General features: G+C 38.2%; 1 protein-coding gene across 2 annotated transcripts in view; it reads left to right on the forward strand.

The window, feature by feature from the left end:
* MBOAT2 (membrane bound O-acyltransferase domain containing 2) overlaps positions 1 to 22436 on the forward strand; it is a 126888-nt gene that overhangs the window by 79333 nt on the left and 25119 nt on the right. For both annotated transcript variants that reach the window (XM_058551841.1, XM_058551842.1), the window contains exons 4-5: positions 10769 to 10864; positions 21401 to 21456. In XM_058551841.1, coding sequence (XP_058407824.1) covers positions 10769 to 10864; positions 21401 to 21456 — 152 coding nt within the window. The remainder of the gene's footprint in view (positions 1 to 10768; positions 10865 to 21400; positions 21457 to 22436) is intronic.

A 22436-nucleotide genomic window follows, 5' to 3' on the forward strand; every position in this document is an offset into this window, starting at 1 on the left:
GCGTCATAAAGATATGTCAAAAATGACTTTAGTATTTTGGGCAAAGCAACTGGGTGAGAGATGGTGCTGTTTACCAGGATAAAGACAAAGGAAGGAGTTGTTTTGGTGGGCTCAGCATGTCTGTTTTGAACATGTTAAGTTCGAGATGCTCATTAGGCACCCAAGTAGAGGTGTTAGGCAGCTTGTTGGTTGGTTGAGTTTGGAGGTTAGGAGACATGTCTAAGCTATAGATTTTGAATCTGGGAGCTATCAGTATACAGTAGGTATTTAAAATCATGGGACAGGGTGGAATCATCTTGGAAATAAGTGTAAATGGAGAAGAAAACTGAACCCTGGAGCCCCAGGAAAAAGAGGACTCTACAAAGGAGATTGTGTAAAATTATTTGTTTCCAAACATTTTTTTAATCAACTTTAGGTATAATTTACCTAAAACAAAATAAAGCGACCAAGTGCACAGTTAAGTGCATTTGGACAAATGTATAGACCTGTGTAACTACCACCCAAATTAAGATGCAGGGCATTGCGCTCATCCCCCAAAGTTCCTTCATCTTCTCTTGTAATTAGTCTGGCCTTTGGTTGTCCCCTGCAACCAGTGATCTGCTTCTGTCACTATAGGTTAGTTTTGCCTGTTTTAGAATTTCATATAAATGGTACTATACAGTATGTAATCTTTTGTGTCTTGCTTTTTTAACTCAGCTTAATGGTTTAAAATTCATCCATCATCCATGTCATTGTGTTTATCAGCAGTTTGTTCCTTTTATTGCTGAGTAACCTTCCATTGTATGAATGTATCACAATTTATGTGTCCTTTCACCTGTGTATTAACGGACATTTGGATTATTTCAAAATTTGAGCTATTATGACTAAAACTAAAACATTCTTGCACAAGTCTTTTCATGGATATATGTTTTCGTTTCCCTTGTGTAACAGGAAAGGAATTGCTGAGACATAGGGTAAAAGTATGTGTAATCATATAAGAAACTGCCAAACTTTTCCAAAGTGGTTATACCATTTTATATTCCCACTAGCAATGCATGAGAGTACCAGTTGCTTTACATTCCCACCAACACTTCGTTTTATCAGTCTTTTCAATTTTAGTCTTTCTAATGGGTGTATAGTGGTATCTCTTTATGATTTTAAGTTAGATTTCCCATGATTAATGATGTCAAGCATCTTTTCTTGTGCTTATTGAGTAATGGTGTATCTTCTTTTGGGACGTGTCCGTTCAAATCTTCTGACTTGAATTTTATTATTTTACAATTTCTTTCTATATTCTGGATATAAGTCCTTTGTCAGGTATATGAATTGTGAGTGTTTTCTACTAATCTGTGACTTGTCTTTTCCTTTCCTTAGTGGTGACTTTTGAAGAACATAACTTTTAAATTTTTTATGAAGTCAGTTTATCAATTTTTTATTTTATAGTTTAGAGCTTTTTGTGTCTTTTCTGGAAATCTTTGCCTGCCCTAAGATTATAAACATTTTCTTTTGGAAGTTTTAATAATTTTATTTATTTATTTTTTTCCCCCAAAGCCCCAGTAGATAGTTGTATGTCATAGTTGCACATCCTTCTAGTTGCTGTATGTGGGACTTGGCCTCAGCATGGCGGGAGAAGCGCTGGGTCTGTGCGCGCCCGGGATCCGAACCCGGGCCGCCAGCATCAGAGCGCATGCACTTAACCGCTAAGCCACGGGGCCGGCCCCTGGAAGTTTTATAATTTTAGTTTTTCTACTTAGGTCAGTGATTCATTCTGAGTTAATTTTTGTGTGTGTTATGAGATAAGGGTTGAAATTAATTTTTCCATTTGTCCTAGCACTATTTATTGCAAATGCCATCTTTTCCTTATTGAATTGCAGTTCACCATTATATGTGTGGCTTTCTTTCTAGACTATTCTGGTCATTGATCTATGTGTCTAACCTTGCACCTGGCTTGCACATCTGAATACTAGCTTTACTTTCTCTTTATTTTGCGTTCCCCTTCTGTCTAAACTTTCCAAGACTCTGCTTATATACTTTTTGTTTTATAGTATTCCATGTATTTTTAAATGGAGTGCCATGTATTTTTAAAGTTGTTCCAAGAATTATATAGAAATGCAAAGACTACAGATTAGCCAACAATGGTCGAAAGAGAAGAGCTAAGGTAGAAATTTCGAGATTAAGTATAAGTACCTGATTTCAAGACTGAGTATAAGCAAACAGAGTCTTGGAAAATATAGACAGAGGGGAAGGCAAAATGAGGAGAAAGTCAAGTCAGTATTCAGGTGTGCAAGCCTTTCCTGAAGTTGGGTTGCAGCCAAACCCGTTGAGCTCTAGCAGCTTGGGAAGTGAACAGTATAATTTGATTTCAGCGCATTAAAACAAATACTCGTTTGTTAGGTTTCATCTTTATTCCCATCAGGTTTTGGAACATTTTGATGATCTTACCTGTTTTCCTCGTTTAGGAGGAATTCTTTTTCAGTTCTCAGCATTTCTGGTTCGTTAATTCCCATAGTCCCTGAGCACTTTGTTTTTCCCTGAACAGTTTCCACTCTATCTGATACCTAAATGAATAGATATTTTACATGTGATTTCTCTTTTGAAATGAGGTAGTAATTCAACATTTATATTTTAATGAATAAGAAAATGTTCTGTTCTGGAACTCTTCAAATGTTGTTGATTTAATTTTGATATGACTAATAATTGTATCAGGATGCTTTAGGCTGCAGAGAGCAGAAATCCCAGCTCGTAGTGGTATCATGGTATAAACAGTGTAGAAAGATGGACCTCTCAAAGCAAGAAGTCATGAGGCAAGGCAACTCATTTTGGTTAATTCAGCAACTCAGTCTTAATGAGGGCATCAAAAAGTTCTATTTCTTGTTCTATTTAGCTTTTCTGTTTTGCCATCCTAGCGTATTGACTTTGTCCTCATGCTAGCTCCTTTTGTAAGCTAAAGGCGGCTGCTGCACTTAGAGACATCACAACAGCAAGTGTCACACTTGGAGTAGGAGAAAAGCCTTTCCAAAGCTCTGTCGTGTTTCATTGACCAGACCTAAGTTTTATGCCTACCATAAACCCATCAGTGGCAAGGAGGACAAGATCACGGTGACTGAGTTAGAATAGTCAAGATCCATGCGTGTCTACCTTTTGTAAGTGAGAGAAACAGGGTTCAGAAATAAAGTAACTTGCTCACGATCACACTTGTAGGAATAATAAAAAGCGATGGGGCTGTTAAATTTAGGTCAGGTCTATCTGGATTTTATTTGTATGTATATTTTTCTGTCTGAAGGCATTCAGTGGAACTCCTACATTGAGCACTTGCAATAATATCATGCACCTACATATTTGTTTATATTTCTACTTTCCTCTGCTGATGTATGGACTTGAGAAATCAAAGGCTTTCCCCATCACCTTTCCCTGCAGTCTAACTCAAAAGAAAAGATAACAACAAAAGTTTTACGTGCTTTAGTATCAGTTAGGAATGCATTTCAGTTGCAGATAATAGGGAAAAAATAGCACTTCTTTCTGAATTGAATAATAGTTTTTGAATAATGGAAGAACATTTTTTTTTATTTGCAACGTAATGGCTACAGTCATGACACACTTTTTAAAGTTTAATGTGCATTATTAGCATTTTCTTCATCACTTTAATTCTAATCCAAGTCAGCAAACTTTTTCCATAAAGGAACAGATAGTAACTATTTTAGGCTTTGAGAGTTGTACAGTTTCTGTTGCAACTATTCAGTTCTGCTGTTATAAGGCAAAAGGAGCCATAGACATATGTAAACAAATGGGCATGAGTGTGATCAAATAAAATTTTATTTACAAAAACTGGCAGTAGGTGAAATTTGTCCTACAGGCTTTAGCTTGATGATCCTGGTTTAAAGGATCAAGAAGATTTATAGTGTTCGCCAATACTTTCACCATGGTAGATTTAAAGTTACCAACTTGAAGTCCCTTAATGTGGACATGGGAAGAAATGCTTGGTAGCTCACCGGTATATAGTTTTTCCACCATGCAGACATAATAGATGTAAATAACCTCAAGGGCATAGAAAGTAGCAAATGATAAGTAATTGGAAAGTGATGAGTTTTGAGTAATACCTTTGCTTGTAATATAATTTATTTAATTTCATGTTTATGTCGTTTAATTTTTAATAATGGCTGATTAACAGCTTTCATGAGCCGATCTAGAACACTTCTGCAAATGGCCACCACATTGGACAATGCAAATCTAAACCTTTCCCAGGAACGTCAGCAGACTTCTGCATACATCTCATAGGCAAGATCTGTGTCTCATGCTACCTCTAACCACAAGAGAGGCTGGGAAATTGAATGTTTAGCCTTTTGCCCTCTATCATACAGGAAAGCAAGGGAGAATGGAGATGAAAATGCTTATGGAGAAAGGCAACCCTACAGTATGTAGTGTCTACTACATTTTTGTTCTAGAACTTTTTCCATGATATATTCAGTATATGTTATGTATATACAAACATATATGTACATAAATATAGGTCTATATAGATTTTTTTGTACCTAAAATAGGATTAAATTTTAAACATACTTTTTTTTTTTCTAATTTAGTACCTAGATTTTTTTGTTTTTGTTTATTTTTGAGGAAGATCAGCCCTGAGCTAACATCCGTGCCAATCCTCCTCTTTTTGCTGAGGAAGACCAGCCCTGAGCTAACATCTATTGCCAATCCTCCTCCCTTTTTTTTTTTCCCCCTTTTTCTCCCCAAGGCCCCAGTAGATAGTTGTATGTCATAGTTGCACATCCTTCTAGTTGCTGTATGTGGGACGCCACCTCGGCATGGCCGGACTAGCGGCATGTGGGTGTGCACCCGGGATCTGAACCCGGGCCACCAGTAGCGGAGCACACGCCCTTAACCTCTAAGCCACGGGGCCAGCCCCCTAAACATACTTTTCTTAGCTTACTTTTTCCACTTGAACACTGACTTTCATTGTGTGTACATATAGATGTCTCCTTATTTACTGTTACTGAATTCTATAGTGTGGCTTTCTATCTATTTTATTATTTCCATTTATTTTAACTAATACCATATTGGAGACATTTAGTTGATTTTCCATTTTTATCGTTAAATACGGTGCTTTAGTGAATATCTTTGTATGTATCCTTGTGTATATATGTAAGTATTTTTATTTTTTGAGATGGACTCCTGAAAGTGAAATCCCTACCAACTGTGTTTGAGTGCCTGTTTTCCCTATCCCAACTGGATATTATCTACTTTTAAACTTTTGCCAATTATGTTGGACAAATATTATCATTCTAATACGTGTTTCTGGATTAGTATTATTAGTTCCTATTATTCCTTATCTTGAATCTCTTTTATTTTTTCAAGTGTACTGGGTGTTATAATTTTTTTATTCTATGATTTGCTCATTCATATTCTCATCCATTTTTCACTTGAATTCTTAATCTTTTTCCTGTTGATTTGTGGAATTTCTTTGTTTATTAGAGATATTAATCTATATATGTAGTCAATAATTTGTTACTCATTTAATTTTCTGTCATATAGAAATTTCCAATGTTTATATAATAAGTGTCAGACTTTACCTCCATGGCATTTATGATTTTTGTGATGCTTATGAAGGTTTTCCCATTCCAGGATTTTGAGGATATTCTTTTGTATTTTATTCAAGTACTTTTTATTGTCTTATTTTTTACATTTAGATTTTTTCATAATCTGACTGGATTTTTGTACATGTATGTGTCATGTGAACTGGGAAACTATTGTTATTTCAGAAAGGAGAGCTAACTTTTTAACCCCATTTACCTCATTCATCCTTCTCCCCCTAATTTTACATGGCAGCTTTATAATAAACAAAAACTTTCATTTGTACGATGAGTCTTTTTTTGAACTTTCTTCTCTGTTTAGTTAATCTTTTGATCTATTTCTGAAACAATACTACGTTATAAATCACCGTGACATATTCTTTTATTTGCTAGGATAGGGCAGGTCGTCCTCATCATGTTTGTTTAGTTTTCCAGAAGATCTTGAAAATCAGCTAGTCAGGTTTCACTAAAAGTATTATTAGCATTTTGATGGGATTATGATGTTAAATTTAGAGGTTAATTTTAGGAGAGTGGAGTTTAATGTTATTTAAATTTTCCAAATAAGTCTAAAAGTAAGTTAATCCATACTAACACAAAAATCTCTTCTTTCCCACCTCAAAAACTTTCATATGCTTTCCCCCATGAATTACTAGTGTTTCAAAGCCAACAAAGTGCTCAATGTTTTGATAGGTTTTTTTGTAATATTAAAGAAGCATCCTTTTCTCTTAGTTTACTAAGCGTTTTATTTTTATGTGGAAACATTATTGAATTTTATTAAATGCCTTTTTGTGTATCTATTAAAACTATTTTTGTCCTTTGACTCATCATTATGATGATATATATTATTAATCTTCCTATGTTGAATCATACTTGGATTTATCAAATAAGCCCTACTTGATCAAGGTCAAGTATTTTAAATTACTATTAGTTTTAGTGTGCTAAACTCTTAGTAAGGAATTATTTCAGTTATCTATTGCAGCATGACAGACCACCCCAAACTTAGTGGCTTAACACCAGTTTATTATTGTTTTTCATGGTTCTCTGGTTGACTAGACTCAGCTGGACAGTTTTGCTTGGGATCTCGTGTGGTTGCTATTAAATGTTGGCTAGGACTGCAGTCGTTTGAAATTTTGACTGCTTGACATCCAGGATGGTTCCCTTCTACAGCTGGCAGTTGATGTTGGCTGTTGGCTGGGAGATCAGCTGGGATTGTTCACTGGAGCAATTACATGTTGTTGCCTCTTCATGTGGGCTGGGCTCAGAGAGAGCATGCTAAGGACAAGCATTCCAAGAAACCCAGGAGGAAGGAGCAAGACTTCTTATGACCTAGTCTTGAAGTTTCAGGAAGTCATTTCCACTGTATTCTATTGGTAAACCAAATATTAAGCCCAGCCCAAATTCAAGGGGAGGAGAATTATATTCCAGCTGTTGACATACAGAGCTACATGTGCAACAGGGAGGATTGTTATTGGGGGCATCAATCTTTGGAGATAGTCTGTCCTCTGGTCCCTACAGTTCACATAAATCCTGCATAGAAAATACATTCACTTCCTTCCCAAGATCCCGAAAGTCTCATCTCGTTATGGCAGCAAGCTTGAGATCTCTATCTTGTCCTTAGTATGGATGAGGCTTCTTGGGTGTGGTTCCTCCAGTATAGTTTTTCTCCATCTGAGGACTAGTAAACTAAAGGGGCAAATTTTTGGCCCCTGATGTACCTGATACACAATGAACAGTGATAGAATAACTATAGTAGACACTTCAGTTAAAAAAGGAGGGGAATGGAAGTCACTTAGCAATCCCTGCTCCATAGCAGTTGTGAAATTCAGACAGACACCTGTTACCAGTTCCTTGATTAGGGCCCAGACCTAGTCCCTGTGAGTGGTTCTCTGTGGGTCTTGGCTTCACCCTCTGGGCTCTTGACTCCTCACCTGAACTGTCCTTCCTTTTTCACAAGAAATAGCCAGATTTTGCAGTTGAATAGCTTTCTTAGCCTGCTACCTACCAGTAGATAGTTGGGAATTTAAAGATCTCTTTTCCTTTTGAACTGCTTCTCCTTTTCAATCTAATCTCATATAAGTCTTTTAAAAAACAATATGGGCTTCCTGTGTATCTAATTATAATGTCCTCCATTAGACAGAAGCTACACCCATAGATCTGTTTTCAACAGTCTCCTTTTTACATTGGTCTGAAAGTGCTGCTGGATAACACCCTTCAGATTTTTTTTTTTTTTTTTTTTTTTTTGTGAGGAGATCAGCCCTGAGCTAACATCCGCCAATCCTCTTTTTTTGCTGAGGAAGACGGCCCTGGGCTAACATCGGTGCCTATCTTCCTCCACTTTATATGGGACGCCGCCACAGCATGGCTTACCAAGCAGTACTTCGGTGCGCGCCCGGGATCCGAACCAGCGAACCCCGGGCCGCCGCAGCGGAGCGCGCGCACCTAACCGCTTGCGCCACCGGGCCGGCCCCCACCCTTCAGATTTTTAAAGAACGTTCTTGTCTAGCAGAGAGTCTAAGAGGCATACCCTTAAGATTCTTAGAAACTTTTTTTTCCTGAAAGGTTCTATAAAAATGTGCCCTTAAAACTTTCTGAGGTATGGGCCGGCCCTGTGGCTTAGCAGTTAAGTGCACGCGCTCTGCTGCTGGCAGCCCAGGTTTGGATCCCAGGCGCATACCGACGCACCGCTTCTCAGGCCATGCTGAGGCCATGTCCCACGTACAGCAACTAGAAGGATGTGCATCTATGACATACAGCTATCTACTGGGGCTTTGGGGGAAAAAAATAAATAAATAAAACATTAAAAAAAAAAAGTTAAAAAAAAAAATTTCTGAGGTGTCATCAAGGAGTACCTTTGACTTCATCTTTACCCTGATCAGTTTAAGAATATTTTTCTGAGGGGCTGGCCTGGTTGCATAGTTGTTAAGTTCGTGTGCTCCACTTTGGTGGCCTGGGGTTCGCGGGTTCGGATCCTGGGCACGGCCCTATGAACTGCTTATCCAGCCATGCTCTGGCGGCATCCCATACACAAAATAGAGGAAGACGGGCACGGATGTTAGCTCAGCGACAATCTTCCTCAAGCAAAAAGAGGAAGATTGACAACAGCTGTTAGGTCAGGGCCAATCTTCCTCACCAAAAATAAATAAATAAATAAATAATAATATTTTGCTGACTGGAAAGACTGTCCTGAACCCTTTCTTTTTTTCCTAAATTCTGCTCAAAACCTGAATACTTTTCTTTTTCAGTTCATCTCTCTCTATCCATACCTTGTCATATGCATCTAAAAGAAAACTCTTGGTGCTTTTATTAGGTATATTTACTATTTTCTGTGTTATGGCAGACAACAGTGTTACCCAGTTTCTGCCACTGTGTAACATGAGTTGCCTTTTCCGTAGCTTCCAATTACAATTTCCTTACTGCGTTTCATATCTTCACTAGCAATCTCCTCAAGACCTTTTCTGCTTCCACCTGCCACCCAGTCCTGAAGCCAATGCACTGTGTTTTAGGTTTTTGTTATGGTAGCACCGTAACAAAAAAGCAATTTTCACCTACCAGTTTCTGTTCTGATTATGTCAGTACATCAAAACCTTGTGGCTTAAAACAAATTGGTCTATTATTTTGCTTATGATTTTGTGGGTAGGAAATTCAGGAAAGGTTCAACTAGATATATCTCTTTTTTGTATGACATCAGCGTTTTCACTCACATATCCTACGACTTGGCACTCCTTCTCCCTCCGCCCTCCTTCCATCTCTCTCTCTCCGCCTCCCCCCTCCTCTCCACAGTGTATCGCATCCTCCAGACCCTCTACATGTGGTAGTCTTAGGATAGTCACACTTCTTTTTTGACAACCAGCTTCCAAAAGGCAAGAAGTAGAAATGGCCAGGCTAATTATGGGCTATGCCTAGAAGTAGCAAAGTGTTACTTCTGCCATAATCTGCTGGTCAGTGCAGTTAGAGGGCCAGCTCAGATTCTAAGTGGGTAGAGAAGTAGCCTCTTCCTCTTCCTAAGGGAGCAGAAGGTCAGGTTGTAGAAGAGCATATGAACTGGGAGATATTGTTGCAGCCATCTTTGGAAAATACAATTTGCCATATGATTTTTAGAAATCCTTTTAAGTTTGATTTGTCAGCACTTTGTGTGAGTATGCATATGTGCTATTTTGTCAGGTATAGCCATCAGGAATTTACTAACTTTGTAAAATATTTGAATTAGGAAGGTTTCCTCCCTTTTTCTTTGCTCAGGATTAATTCAGGTAGATCAGAATCACCTATTTGTCTAAAGCTTGAAAGAACTCTTACATAAAACCACCTGAATTGCCTATGTGAGAAGTTTAAGATTTTAACTTAGCCCAATATATTAGTTTTTTTCCTATTGATTTCTTCTCTATTATATATGTTTAGAAAGTCCTTCCCCAATTTGAGAATATTTGAATATTTATCCACAGTTCCTATGTATTTTGCTTTTATATTGTATATATAATTCTTTAATCCAGCTAGAATTGTTTAGATGTACTTATAACTCCCTTTCCCCCACCCAGATTGTTTAATTAGGTGATAATCCATCCATTCCTGCTAGTTTTCGTTGCAGCCGTCATCTTATGCAATGTTATATATTCTAGAATCTGTTTCTGAGATTCTAGTCTCTTCTATTGATATGTAAGTTCTTTTTCCTGTAGTATATTTTTAATTATTGTAACTCCCTTACAAGCATCTTAAAATTGTGAAAATCGCCACGTTTATGCCTATAAAATGTGAGTAAATGCCATCTGACCCACACTAAGGATATAAGATTTTAGACTATTGAGGACAAGTTTTAAAAATCCTACTAAGAATTTGTTCAATGTATGTTTTAACCAAATATTTTTGTGCTAAATTTTGTTTTCTAGAAAGGAGGAATAAATAGAATAAATACCAATTATTTACAGTTTTATGCTTGTGAGCATGACTTTCAGCTATAATAGGGTGTATGGAGGTCTTTCATAAGGAAAAAAATAAATAAAGGCAGTAATTAAATGCATTTGCCATTGAAGATGGTACAAAATTCAAGTAAACTGAAGCAGATACTAGTAAAGAGGTTTTATAATTTATTGAAGAAAGCTATTTGTGGAGTAGATCTAGTAGTAATTTTCGAACGATATCATATAGTTAATAAATTACTTCAAAATGCATTCTTTAACAAAATGAATCTTTTATTTTCACTAATCTAGCTTATTTTTGTTTTCCAGATATTGTTTTGTGTTTGCTTTGGGATACCTCACAGTGTGCCAAATTACTAGAGTCTATATCTTTGATTATGGACAATATTCTGCTGATTTTTCAGGGTAAGATTGAAACTTTGATTCAGTAGCATGTTTTATCTATTCCAACATGTTGGTTAAAGGACAAAATATAGTTACATTTAGTAGTTCAAATGAAAAACTATCTTAGTTGAAAATTTTGACTTTAGAATTTTTCTTCTTGTAAAGGGGTCTTTTATGGTGCTATATAAATTACAAAAATAACGTGTGCTTTTAAATTGGCTTATATAAAGTTTCTAAGTATATAGCGATTAAATCTGTTATGTGTCATTCTCACATTGAAAGCATTTCCTAATTCTGATAGAAACGCCTGCAGTCGTTTGTAAGTATTGCAGATCAGTCTCCCTTGAGCCTGCATCCTTGCTCCCCTTTCTTTCTTTGTTATTGTGAGTTTCTTTTGTACAGTCACTCACCAGCTTCTGTATAAGATCTGATCACTTGTTTTTGCTTCTTAGCACCCCATGGGGCTTTCTTTGGACCAGAGACCCTTGGTCTAGCTTGGTCAATCTGAATTTCCTAGAGAAGACACTTGAGCATCTACTTCACTTCTATGCATTTCACTTCTATGGAATGTTCTACATTCTTGTATCCAGTATTCAACTGAGTAGTAGAAATAACTTCTGGCTTTTGTTCCTTCAAAGGGGATTTAGTCCCTTCCTGGTACTGGATTGGTCTCTTTGTCCTGTAACAAAACTGATTGAATGTCTGTTATGAGATAAATGCAGTCCAAATCTTTAAGAACTAACTTGCTCACCATGTTTATAAAGGAACATCTGCTAACACCTGGGTACCAGGTGGGAAAGTTGAAAATAAACCTCTATATTCTTTATGTCAAGGCTGACAGCTTTCTCTATTGAACAAGATACAGAAAACCTACTTCTAAGTCAGTCTTGAGTATCTGGATAGGATAAATAATGACCAGTAAATTCAATTTAAGGATAAATAAAGTGGAAAAAATAATACAAAACAAATCATAACATCTATAAAAAAGAAATTGTTCGACATTAGAAATGGACCAAAGTTGCGTGCACTTAGAGAAAAATCACTGCCATGAAACAAGAAAATTTTAGAAGATGAAATATCTTTTTCTTAATGAGATTCAAATGGATTTTACTTTTACTGAACAGATTTAAAAAATAGACTTGATGAAAGGAGATTGCATCCAAAAGAACAAACAAAACCAAGCGAAAACAAAACTGATTAAATACACTAAAAAAAGTAGTTAGTCAAATTAGCAATATATTGAATAGAATTGAGACATACACCTGAATTCAGAAAAGGAGGTTAGAGGCTGGCGATCTACTTTATACACATGAGGAATTATTGAAGAAAAAGAGCTAATGAGCAGAATCAATAAATGTATTGGGCCACTCTGTAAATCCTAATGAACTTGAAGAAGTAACCCAGGACACATGTTGTCATCATAGTATAATAAAAGTAGGAACTAGTTGTGTAAGTTTAAAAGAATCAAAATCACTTAGAAAATTCACTCTTCCTGAGAACAGGGACCATACTGGTCTTGTGCATCATGGTATCCTTAGTGCTTAGCACATAGTGGCATTAAATAAATACTTATTGAATCAATACTAATACTTCAGTAAAAAAGAAAGTAGAAAATACAGTGAGAAAAATGGGAGATAATAACAGACACAATATGGAAAAACCTGAGCAATGTGGGCAAAGCTGTCCTAAGAGATAAATTCATAGCTTTGAATACTTGCATTGTAATAGATGAGAACTAAATTAAGCATTTAGTATAAAATGGAAACAAAAAGAATAGTCTTGACTAATTTAGCTTATGCATCTTGATAAAAGAAATGTTAACATTAGCAACTAAATGTTACAATATTATAAAATTGCGAATTTTCAAGTTGACTTTTGGAGTTCTAGAGCTCTGCAGACAAATACCAGGGGTGCTAAGCAGATGAGGGTCAATCTTACTTCAACTCACACGTATTCTACATTTCTCTAGTTTATATTTTGGAATTTCACATATTATTTCATTAAAAAATATTGTGCTGCTTAAATTTTTAAACCACCAGATTTAAAAGTAATTTAACATAGCTAAATTGAATTTATTAATGTGAATTGGTGTGAGTACCTAATTTGTGTGATGCAGTATTTGCTGGATTCTCATAACGCCTCCGGTTTGATCATAGTCATTACCTTTTTTATTTCCCTTATCTGCTATTCTAAACTCTTGTCACTGTCTAGTTAGGGATGGCTAACTAGTGTTAAAACAACAACATCATTTTAGTGGCTTTAATAAAAGTTTATTTCTCACTCACTTATAGTGCACTGAGGAGGGAGCCTCAGCTCCATGCCTTCGTTCAAGGAACCAGGCTCTTTCCTTCTTGTGACTCCACCTCCTTCAGGGTCTCTGGAATCCTCTTGATTAAGTTGATGGAAGAGGTGCTGAGTGTGAGCAAAGAGAGAGCATTTTTCCTCACCACCTCTGCTCACATTCTATTGGAAAAGACTAGTTACAAGGTCGACAAATTAGAGGATAGTTTACATTAAGAGCAAAACGCATGTTAAAAAACAGTTTTATATGACATGGCTTTAAGTATTTTGCTGATATTTAAATTTCATTTAAATGTAATTTTAAATATTTAAGTATGTAGAAGAAAAACGTAGCATTTTAAAGGTAGGCAACCTGATATAAAACTCCCAGTTTAATGTGTAATTTTTATCCATTAGGAGAAAACATTTGACCGTTATCAGTGAACTGATAAAGATTAGATAGAGACAGATTAGCTGAAGGAGACCATCCTGGCAGAACTAAGTTGAAGGACTCTTATTTTTTATGGACACAGGAGAGAAAAGAAGCCATCTAGAGGCAAGCTCTCCTCTTAATGAAATATTTAGGCATTTAGAAGCTTTGAGTGTGTTATTATAACACGTGAGCAGAAGAGATCCTAACTTGATCCTAATTAGGGTAAATACAATAGCTATTAAAAATGTTGGATGTCTGAAGAAGGTAGAATTGAATAAAGTGAACGTCATTTGTGCTAAGGTGTCATGTTGTCCTGAAGCTAGAAGCACAGGAAGTGAAGCCAGGCTCTTGTTGAGGAATCACGTGGGTGTTCTTTTGTATGGGGCAGTCTTACTTGAACAAGGTGTGGAAAACTGATTTTGTGTGTGTGTGTGTGTGTGTAGTTAGGTTCAATATACATTTAAAATGTTGATTAGATACAAGGGACTCTCCTCTTAATAGAAGTTTCTTTTTGCAGAAAGGTTGACAAGCTGCTGAAGTTGTTAGCTTTTTCATGTTAGCCTCAGAAAATAGACACAAGAGAAGTATAAAACAATTAAACCGCTTCCATTTGTATCAGCAGTACCCAGTTAGAAAATTTAATAGAGAAAGGATCCTAGTTTCATAAGCAATAAAAACTATGAAATATCTAGGAATACGTGTAAAGAGAAATGTACAGGACCTCTGTGTAGAAAACTATTTAACTTTACTGTAGGATATAAAAGAAGACTAACTTGAGAAACACCTTGTTTATTCAGATAGTAAAATTCAATATTGTAAAGGTGTGAATTCTCTTAAGTTAATCTGTAGGTGTAATGCAATTCAAGTTGGGGTTTTGAAGGAAATTAGACAAATTGATTGAAAAATTTCTCTAGAATAAGTGCTTGAGAGTAGTAAGTTCACTGTGAAAACATACTACTGTTTGTAAAGCAGCAGTCATTAAAATATTATAGGGCTGACAGAGAAATAACCAAACCAAGGGAGCCAGGGGAGAGAAACAGACCCCTGGATCTGAGAAATAAACGTACAGAATAGAAATGGGGGGATTACAGGTCAGTGAGGAAAGCCCCTCTTGATTATTCAGTAAATAGTATTGGGACAGGAAAGAGAAAGGTAAATATTTGCCTCCCATGTAGGTAAATAACTTGTAGATGGAAGCAGGAAGAGATTTTTTTGGCAGGAAGGTAATAAGATCTGATTGGAACGTGTTGATTTTTGTGGTGCCAAAGGGATAGCTTAATGCATCCACCAAAAAAGATGTATGTGAAATAATTTTTCCTTCAAATCAAGAATATATTTTAGAGCTAACCAGATAGTATCAGATGCTCAGTAAATATTTTATCACTGCTTACTCATATGTGGTGATTCAGCTAAGATATATTGAGCCTGTGCTGTCCGTTTTGCTACATGCCCAGTACTTCTGTGGGACACAGTCTTGTCAAGCATAAGAAGTGATAGGCTGTTTGGTCTAAACACTACAGGTGTGACTGTCATGTTCATCACTCCTTGTAGAAAGCCTTCTTCACGTCCAGAGTCTAAGTTTAGACATCTCTTTGTACTCTGTGAAGTGAGTCCTAGAAGGCCCCTGGCTGGTCGTTATTATCCTCCTCTCATGTTGTGCCCAGTAACTATGTTGTAAATAGGGTTGCTGTAAATTATTCAACCGGCTAAACCTTAGTGTTCCATTTATCCTGTTTCATCCTGTGGGAGTGTCTCCCAGCACCCTGACCTACATCTGGTTATAGGAAACATTCTGTCTAGCAGCTGCTAACGTAGCTCAAGTTACTAAGAGTAAACAGGCGTGGAACTGTTATGGGGTTTTTATTTGTCTGTTCCCCACCCTACCTGAACCTTTCCCTGATTTTATGTCTGTTCACAAAGCAGTGTGGTATAATGATATTTATCAGAAATCTGCAGTGTTTTCTTAAGACTCTAAGACGTTGATAACTGGCCTTCAGAGGCCTCCATGGTGTGCCCGGTCTCGCCCCTCAGCCCTGTCTCCCCATTCTTGCTTCTTTAGTCTGATGCTGCAGCTGGAAGTAGCTGCTTTCCTGTCTTCCTGATTTTCCTCTGTCTGATTCTCTCTGCTTAGAACACCCTTCCTAACCATATCTGCACATCCAGACCTCCCTAAGCCTAAAGGCCCAGATGAAAAAGTGACTCCTGTTTGAGGTGTTTTCCCCTCAGTTTTCTCAGTTTGAAGTTCTCTCTCATCTCTCTACACAGTTCTGCAAATATCTCACTTGGCTCTTAACACTTTTTATATAGTTATACACATACTTGTTTATCTCCTATTTTAGGGAGAAAGCTTCAGAGACAGCACTTTACAATTAATTATTGTATACCTTCAGTGCCTTGTGCTTAGCAGCAATTCCAGTATTTATTTATTGATTGATTGATTGATTGTGAGGAAGATCAGCCCTGAGCTAACATCCATGCCAATCCTCCTCTTTTTGCTGAGGAAGACTGGCCCTGGGCTAACATCTGTGCCCATCTTCCTCCATTTTATATGGGACGCCGCCACAGCATGGCCTGACAAGCGGTGCGCCGGTGTGCGCCCGGGCTCCAAACCGAGCTGCCAGCAACAGAGTGCACACACTTAACCGCTACGCCATGGGGCCGGCCCCTCCAGTGTTTATTAAATGAAGGTTTACCAAACATCTGCTTTGTCTTAGATACTGTGCAAGGTATTTATCATGTTGCTATTTTATTTAATCTACACAGTGGCATTATTATCCCCATTTTATAGATAGATAGCTGTAACATCAGATAATTAGAAAACTTAAATAGCTTCACAGTCTTCCACAGTTGGTAGGTAGTGGAGTCAGGATTTAAGTTCTGTTTTCTGACTCACGTGTCCAGCTGCCTGTTGACCAGTCTCCACCCAGTTGTCTAACAGGTATCTCACACTGAACATGCCTAAAACTCCATTTCCGATTTCCCTTCCCTGCTCCTCCTTCTAGTTAGTTGCTCTGGTCAAAAACCTTGGTGGCATCACGTCTCAAACCCTGCATCTAATCCATTATCAAATCATCATCAAATCCTGTTGACTTTACCTTCAGAAGATAGCTAGAATTGGCTTCAGACCACCGGCGCCATCACCCTGGTCTGAACCACCATTCTCCCCTGCCTGCTTATCCGCACCCCCAGCACCCAACCCAGAGGCAGAATGTGTCCATTTAAAACCAGCTCACTTCTCTGCCTCAGACCCTCCAGTGTCCTCGCAGCACCCTACAAAAGCCTGCCAAATCTGACCTTGTGTTTCCTGTGTGTCTTCAACTTCTGTTCCTGTCTTCCTTGCTCACCTGCTCCAGTCACATCAGCGTCCTTACCTGTCTTCCAACATGCCAGTCGTACTTCTACCTGAGGGCTGTTGAACTTGCTTTTCTCTCTTCCTGGAACATTCTTACCCCAGACCTCTACATGGCTTGCTCTCTGACTTAAGTTCCCTATTTAAATGTCACCTTCTGGGTGAGGCCAATTCTGACCCATGTCCTGGCAATCCCTCTCCCCCTACCCTGCTTCATTCTTCTGGTCAGCACTTAGCAACATCTGGCATATGATATATTCACCCTTAATTGATTTATTCTCTCTCTCTCTCCAATATAATGTAAATTCCGTCACGGCAAGAACTCGGTCTTTTTCACGGCTGTATCTCCAGCAGCTGGTGCATTGTAGGTGCTTATTAAATACTTATTTTCTGAATGAAAGAGTAAAATGAGTGAATGAATGGATGGCTCAGAGACCAATGGCCTTTTCGATATCTCTCACTGCTTATTCATTTGGCATTAGGTACATGGGGTTTATTTGGTTCGGTGGGTCTTGTTTGTGGATGAAAGAGTACTTACGTACTTAGAGGAATGACTAAGAATAGAGAATTAGGGGCCGGACCGATGTCGCAAGCGGTTAAGTGCCTGCACCCCGCTTCGGAGGCCCAGGTTTTGCAGGTTTGGATCCCAGGCACGCACCGACGCACCGCTTGTCAACCCATGCTGTGGCGGCATCCCCTATAAAGTAGAGGAAGATGGGCACAGATGTTGGCTCAGGGCCGATCTTCCTCAGCAAAAAGAGGAGGATTGGCATTGGATGTTAGCTCAGGGCTGATCTTCCTCACAAAAAAAAAAAAAAGAATAGAGAATTAACAGTTTGCTGCTGTTGTTTGCTTACTTGTGCCCTTGTGGCAAACTGACCTTTTACCTAGTAGTTGCTTTGTAGCATTAATATACAGATAGCATTAGAGTTTATCTCCTGGAGATAATGGAACAATCAAGAAAATGATTGTTCTTTTTTAACATTCATTCTCTAGTAATGTTTAACTACAGTTGAGTTTTACTGTGTGATAGAACTAAATCCTACTATTCTCATTCTTTGTAGAGAAAAAAAATGCATATAAGTATGTTTTTTAACTTTTACATCTTTTTTTTTTTTAATTTCAAGAAGTCTAGAGCTTCTTAATTCTTTACATCAGATGGGTATTTTTTTGTATTATCTGAAACTGTTTCATCAGTTGAAGTGTTTATCTTGAACAATTAGATTTCATATTTTTCCACATTCCTAGCAGAGTACCTAGGAGAAAATATCCGTAGTTCCACCTAAATATGGTATTGTCCTATAGGAGGTACAGGTGGCTCCATCCAAGGCCCTGACCTTACTCGGTGGAGGTTCTAAAGCCATCTGCTTTACCTTCCTCTTCCATCTCCCAGCCTCCACCCTAGGGAAGAAGGAGGGTCTGTATGATTCACGTCAAGTTATCTCAGACTTTCTGGGACCTGGGAAATGATTAGATATTGGAGGCTCCACTAGGTGCAAAGTCAACAGGTAGTTAAAATGTCAATAAAGGTGTAAGTGAAATAATTGTGTGAGTCACTCTAATTGTCACCGAAATAGATATTTATGCACTGTTAAGAAAACCCACTGCAGTTAATCTCTTTGTGAGCAGTGGAATTATTTTCATTTAGAAGTGTTTTCTCTGAACACTGGGTTCTGCTGTAATGGGGTGAGGTTTGTCCTCCTTCCTCATCACTCTGTTCTGTCTCCCAGTCATGCGCGTGCCTGTGTTGGACTCATCTGCCCATTTTCCCCTGTGGTTTATTTTTCTGAGCTCTCTTTAATCTATTCATTCCTTACTGAACTTTTCCTGTATATTTTCTTATTTTCATTCAAAACACACTCCTTCATAGTCACTCCATAATAATTTTGTCTTCTGTAGTTTTACTCTCACATTTGCCACTCGCTGACCCCACCCCATGACAGGTTGGACCAGAGGCAGTGGAACTGCTGCCCATTTAAAACCAAAGGGAATATTCGAGGCTAATGATCACCAGTAAAGGAAACAAAAAGATGAAGAGACATTTTTGCAAACCAGTCAGTACCTGAGCCCTTATGTTTGCCAGATATTGATGGTGCAGAGGTAAAGAAAGCAGTGTTTCTGCTGTGAAGTAGCTCATGATTTTTGTGGTGACAGAAAAGTAAACAGATAACTGTAAAACAGTATGGTAAATGCTTTCAAGCACAGATGAGAATGGATAGGCGAGAGGGAGCATAATCAACCTACAGAAGAAGTAATAGATCTTGTCGGGACACTTAGAAGATTCACTTTATTTGGTTTTTAAAAAATATTTATTTAGCACATATCTTGTTCAGGCGCTGGAGATTCGGTAGTAAAAAGACTGTTAGTTCCTTGGATTTTAAAACACCACTGTAATTTGATAAATGAAACACCCATGAATGTGAGGATCCTCTGAAGGAAACAGATAGGAAGCTGAGATGAAGTGAAGGGTGTGTGTGCATTTGGGCAGAGGTGAGATCGAGCTGTCCAGTGGGCCTTTTGTACAAAGTGACGTTTAAGCTGAGACTTGAAGAAGGAAAAGGAGCTATCCTTACAAAACAATTCCAGGAAGAGTAGTCTGTGTGGAGGGAGCAACATTTGGAAAGAGTCTGGAGCATTCACATCTGCTGCCTGCCTTCTTTCCACCTCTGTCAGGGAGCATAATTCTTGGAAACACAGTGCAACCTCACACCACCCTTCTCCCAGCCCAGCTTACCTGCATGAGAGGTCCTGCATCCTACACACCTGATAGAATGGAAGTTGCACGAGGATGCCAGGACACCAGTGGGCACTAAGAGCATGTACTCAAAAAGCACGCTTACATTCTTGGAACATTGTATATATTCATAACAATTTAGTATGTCACTGAGTTGATAAAATAAATTTAATAATTATATTATCTGTTGTTTTTATTATGTTTTAAGGTGGCATGGGAATTAGAATGTAGAATTGAAGGGTATTTTATAATTCATTGGTGACCTAAACTATGAAGAGAATTAGGCAGAGTGAGAAAAATGATTCTTTTCCCCTAGGGAAATGGAAATTGTAAGGCAGTTTTATAATCCTCAAAGGCATGTAAAATATCTAGCAAAGCTAAAATGACAGCTGCGTGTTCAAAGCAGCCTGGGGAATAGGTTGGCTCAGGAATAATTTCCTGAGGGTGAGTGGTGTGAGTCTAAGAACTGACTTTTAAGGGAACCCAAGAGGAATCTCCTCCCTTATGTACTTTGAGTTTAAGGGCAATCTGACAGTTTTTTTTTATGAAGTCTTGCCTGTTAGGTGAAGAGAATGGGCTGTAAGTTCTTGGGGGTGCAGGTCTGTGCATCTAATTGCCAGTAGTAGAAACGTTTAAAATAAACCCTTGATGGCGTTGCTGACATTGTGAGAAATCATCTCCTTTCTCACATGTTTAAAGATGCTGGTGTTGTGCCGAAGGTGGCAGCCGACACTGACCATCTCATGCTCTGAGCAGCGGGGACAGGTGGGAGAGCACGGGGGTCCAACTGGACTTGGTGGGTCTGAGCCTCCTCCTGTCACTCCCTGGCCGCATGACTGGCCTTCCTGAAGTCCTTCCCTTGGCTGTGCAGTGGGAGTGACTGCGTACTCGCAGCAGATAGAGCTCACATCCTACCTTTAAGCAAAACACGATTTCCTGGTTTTATCGAAATTCCAAAAATATAAATAAATAACTTATGGTTAATTGTTCTTTAATACTAATATCTGAAAGCTAATGTAATAGTTAAAGGATTAAAATGTATCCTGCTGGTCTTCTTAGTGGATTTATTTCGTTTGTCCCTTTCTAAGCTATCCATTCAGTTAGCGATTGAAAATATGGAAAAAACATTGCCATTTTCTCACTTGTGATATGATTTTAAAGTCCTCTTTTCTTTAGTGTGCATGGTTTGTGTGCTTTCGGTGGTTGTGTTTAGGGCGGTTTAATAGGGCCGTTTACCCTGGGGGCCAGGCTCCTAGAACGGGGATGTGGACATCATCCTTTTTCTTTTTCTCCCATTTGCCTCTTCCTGTTTTGTTCCACATTTCTCACCCAAATTCCTTTAATTTCCTACCCATTCCCCATTTCCCAGGCAACTTACTGTTCCCCTTTAAGTTCAGCCCAGAGGCAAAAGACAGCAAGATATATTGAAAACGTACAAATCCAGAATCAGCCGAGTCTGACGCCTGCGTGGTCCTCGACCTCTGGCCTCGTGTTACAGAGCACAAAGTTAGGAGTAGGGCTGCACCCCTGCCCACACGTGGTTTCTTTTAGAGGAGGAGTGTTTTTTTTTTTTGCTTTTTAAAGCAAAGAAAGAAGACCCAGATACCCTCTCTCCTATACCCTCCCCAGACACAACAGTGATGGAGTCTTTTTATGTTAAAAAATTTTTAGGATTTTGTAGTTTTATAAGTTTTCATACATCATCGTAAGTATTATTTTAAATTTCCTCTTTTAAAATATTTATTTTTTGTTTTGTCACAGCCCAATGATGATAATTACCCAGAAGGTCACTAGTTTGGCTTATGAAATTCATGATGGTAAGAATTTAGAAATTAACTTTTCATTACTGAAAGAGATCATATTCAAATAATCTTTTGCTTGAGGTATTATCGTAACTTTCTGCTCTCTGTTAGAAGAAGGAAAGGGATGGAGGTAAGATGGGGAAAATATTTGACTCTGCTTAGGATTATTAAAGTGTGTTTAGTTTTTTCCATTGTCTTAATTTTGCATTCAATTCAGTGACAAAAACAAAGTAAAATAGTGTAATTCAGTCACATGACCCACATTAGTGGCAATTTAAAATACAAAGGAAATAGACATTTGGTCTAAATCAAGTTTTATTAATCCCTGCTTCATCTCTGTGTTACATTTTTATTAAAACTTGAAGGTTTTTCTCCTGCTCCCTCTCCCTTACATACACATACACACACACACACACACATGCACACACTTACATATATTTTTAGGATAAATATTTATATGTTCATGTTTTCTATCCGGTGAGTGGACACCTTGCCATAGGAAATGCTAACAGTCAGGACTCTGAGTTGTAAGAATGGACTCTGGTTTCTTCAGAGACTGAAGGAGCACCCGTTAAAACAGTCATCTGTAATAGAGCCTAGGGATCTGCTTAGGTGGGTTTTTTAGCCCCACTGTATGTATTACCCATCCTGTGCCATCTGCTAGGGAAGACCTAAAAATATTTTTTAAGTTTGTTATTTGCTTCTTAATTTAGTCTTCCTTTGGTCTTTTTTTTTTTTTTTTTTTTTTGTGAGGAAGATCAGCCTTGAGCTAACATCCATGCCAGTCCTCCTCTTTTTGCCGAGGAAGACTGGCCCTGGGCTAACATCTGTGCCCATCTTCCTCCACTTTATATGGGACGCTGCCTCAGCATGGCCTGACAAGCGGTGCATCGGTGTGTGCCCGGGATCCGAACCGGGCCACCAGCAGCGGAGCGCGTGCGCTTAACTGCTGCATGGTGGGGCCGGCCCCAGTCCTCCTTTGGTCTTTAAATTGT

The sequence above is a fragment of the Diceros bicornis genome, chromosome 12 (assembly GCF_020826845.1).
Source record: "Diceros bicornis minor isolate mBicDic1 chromosome 12, mDicBic1.mat.cur, whole genome shotgun sequence".
Taxonomy (NCBI): Eukaryota; Metazoa; Chordata; class Mammalia; order Perissodactyla; family Rhinocerotidae; genus Diceros; species Diceros bicornis.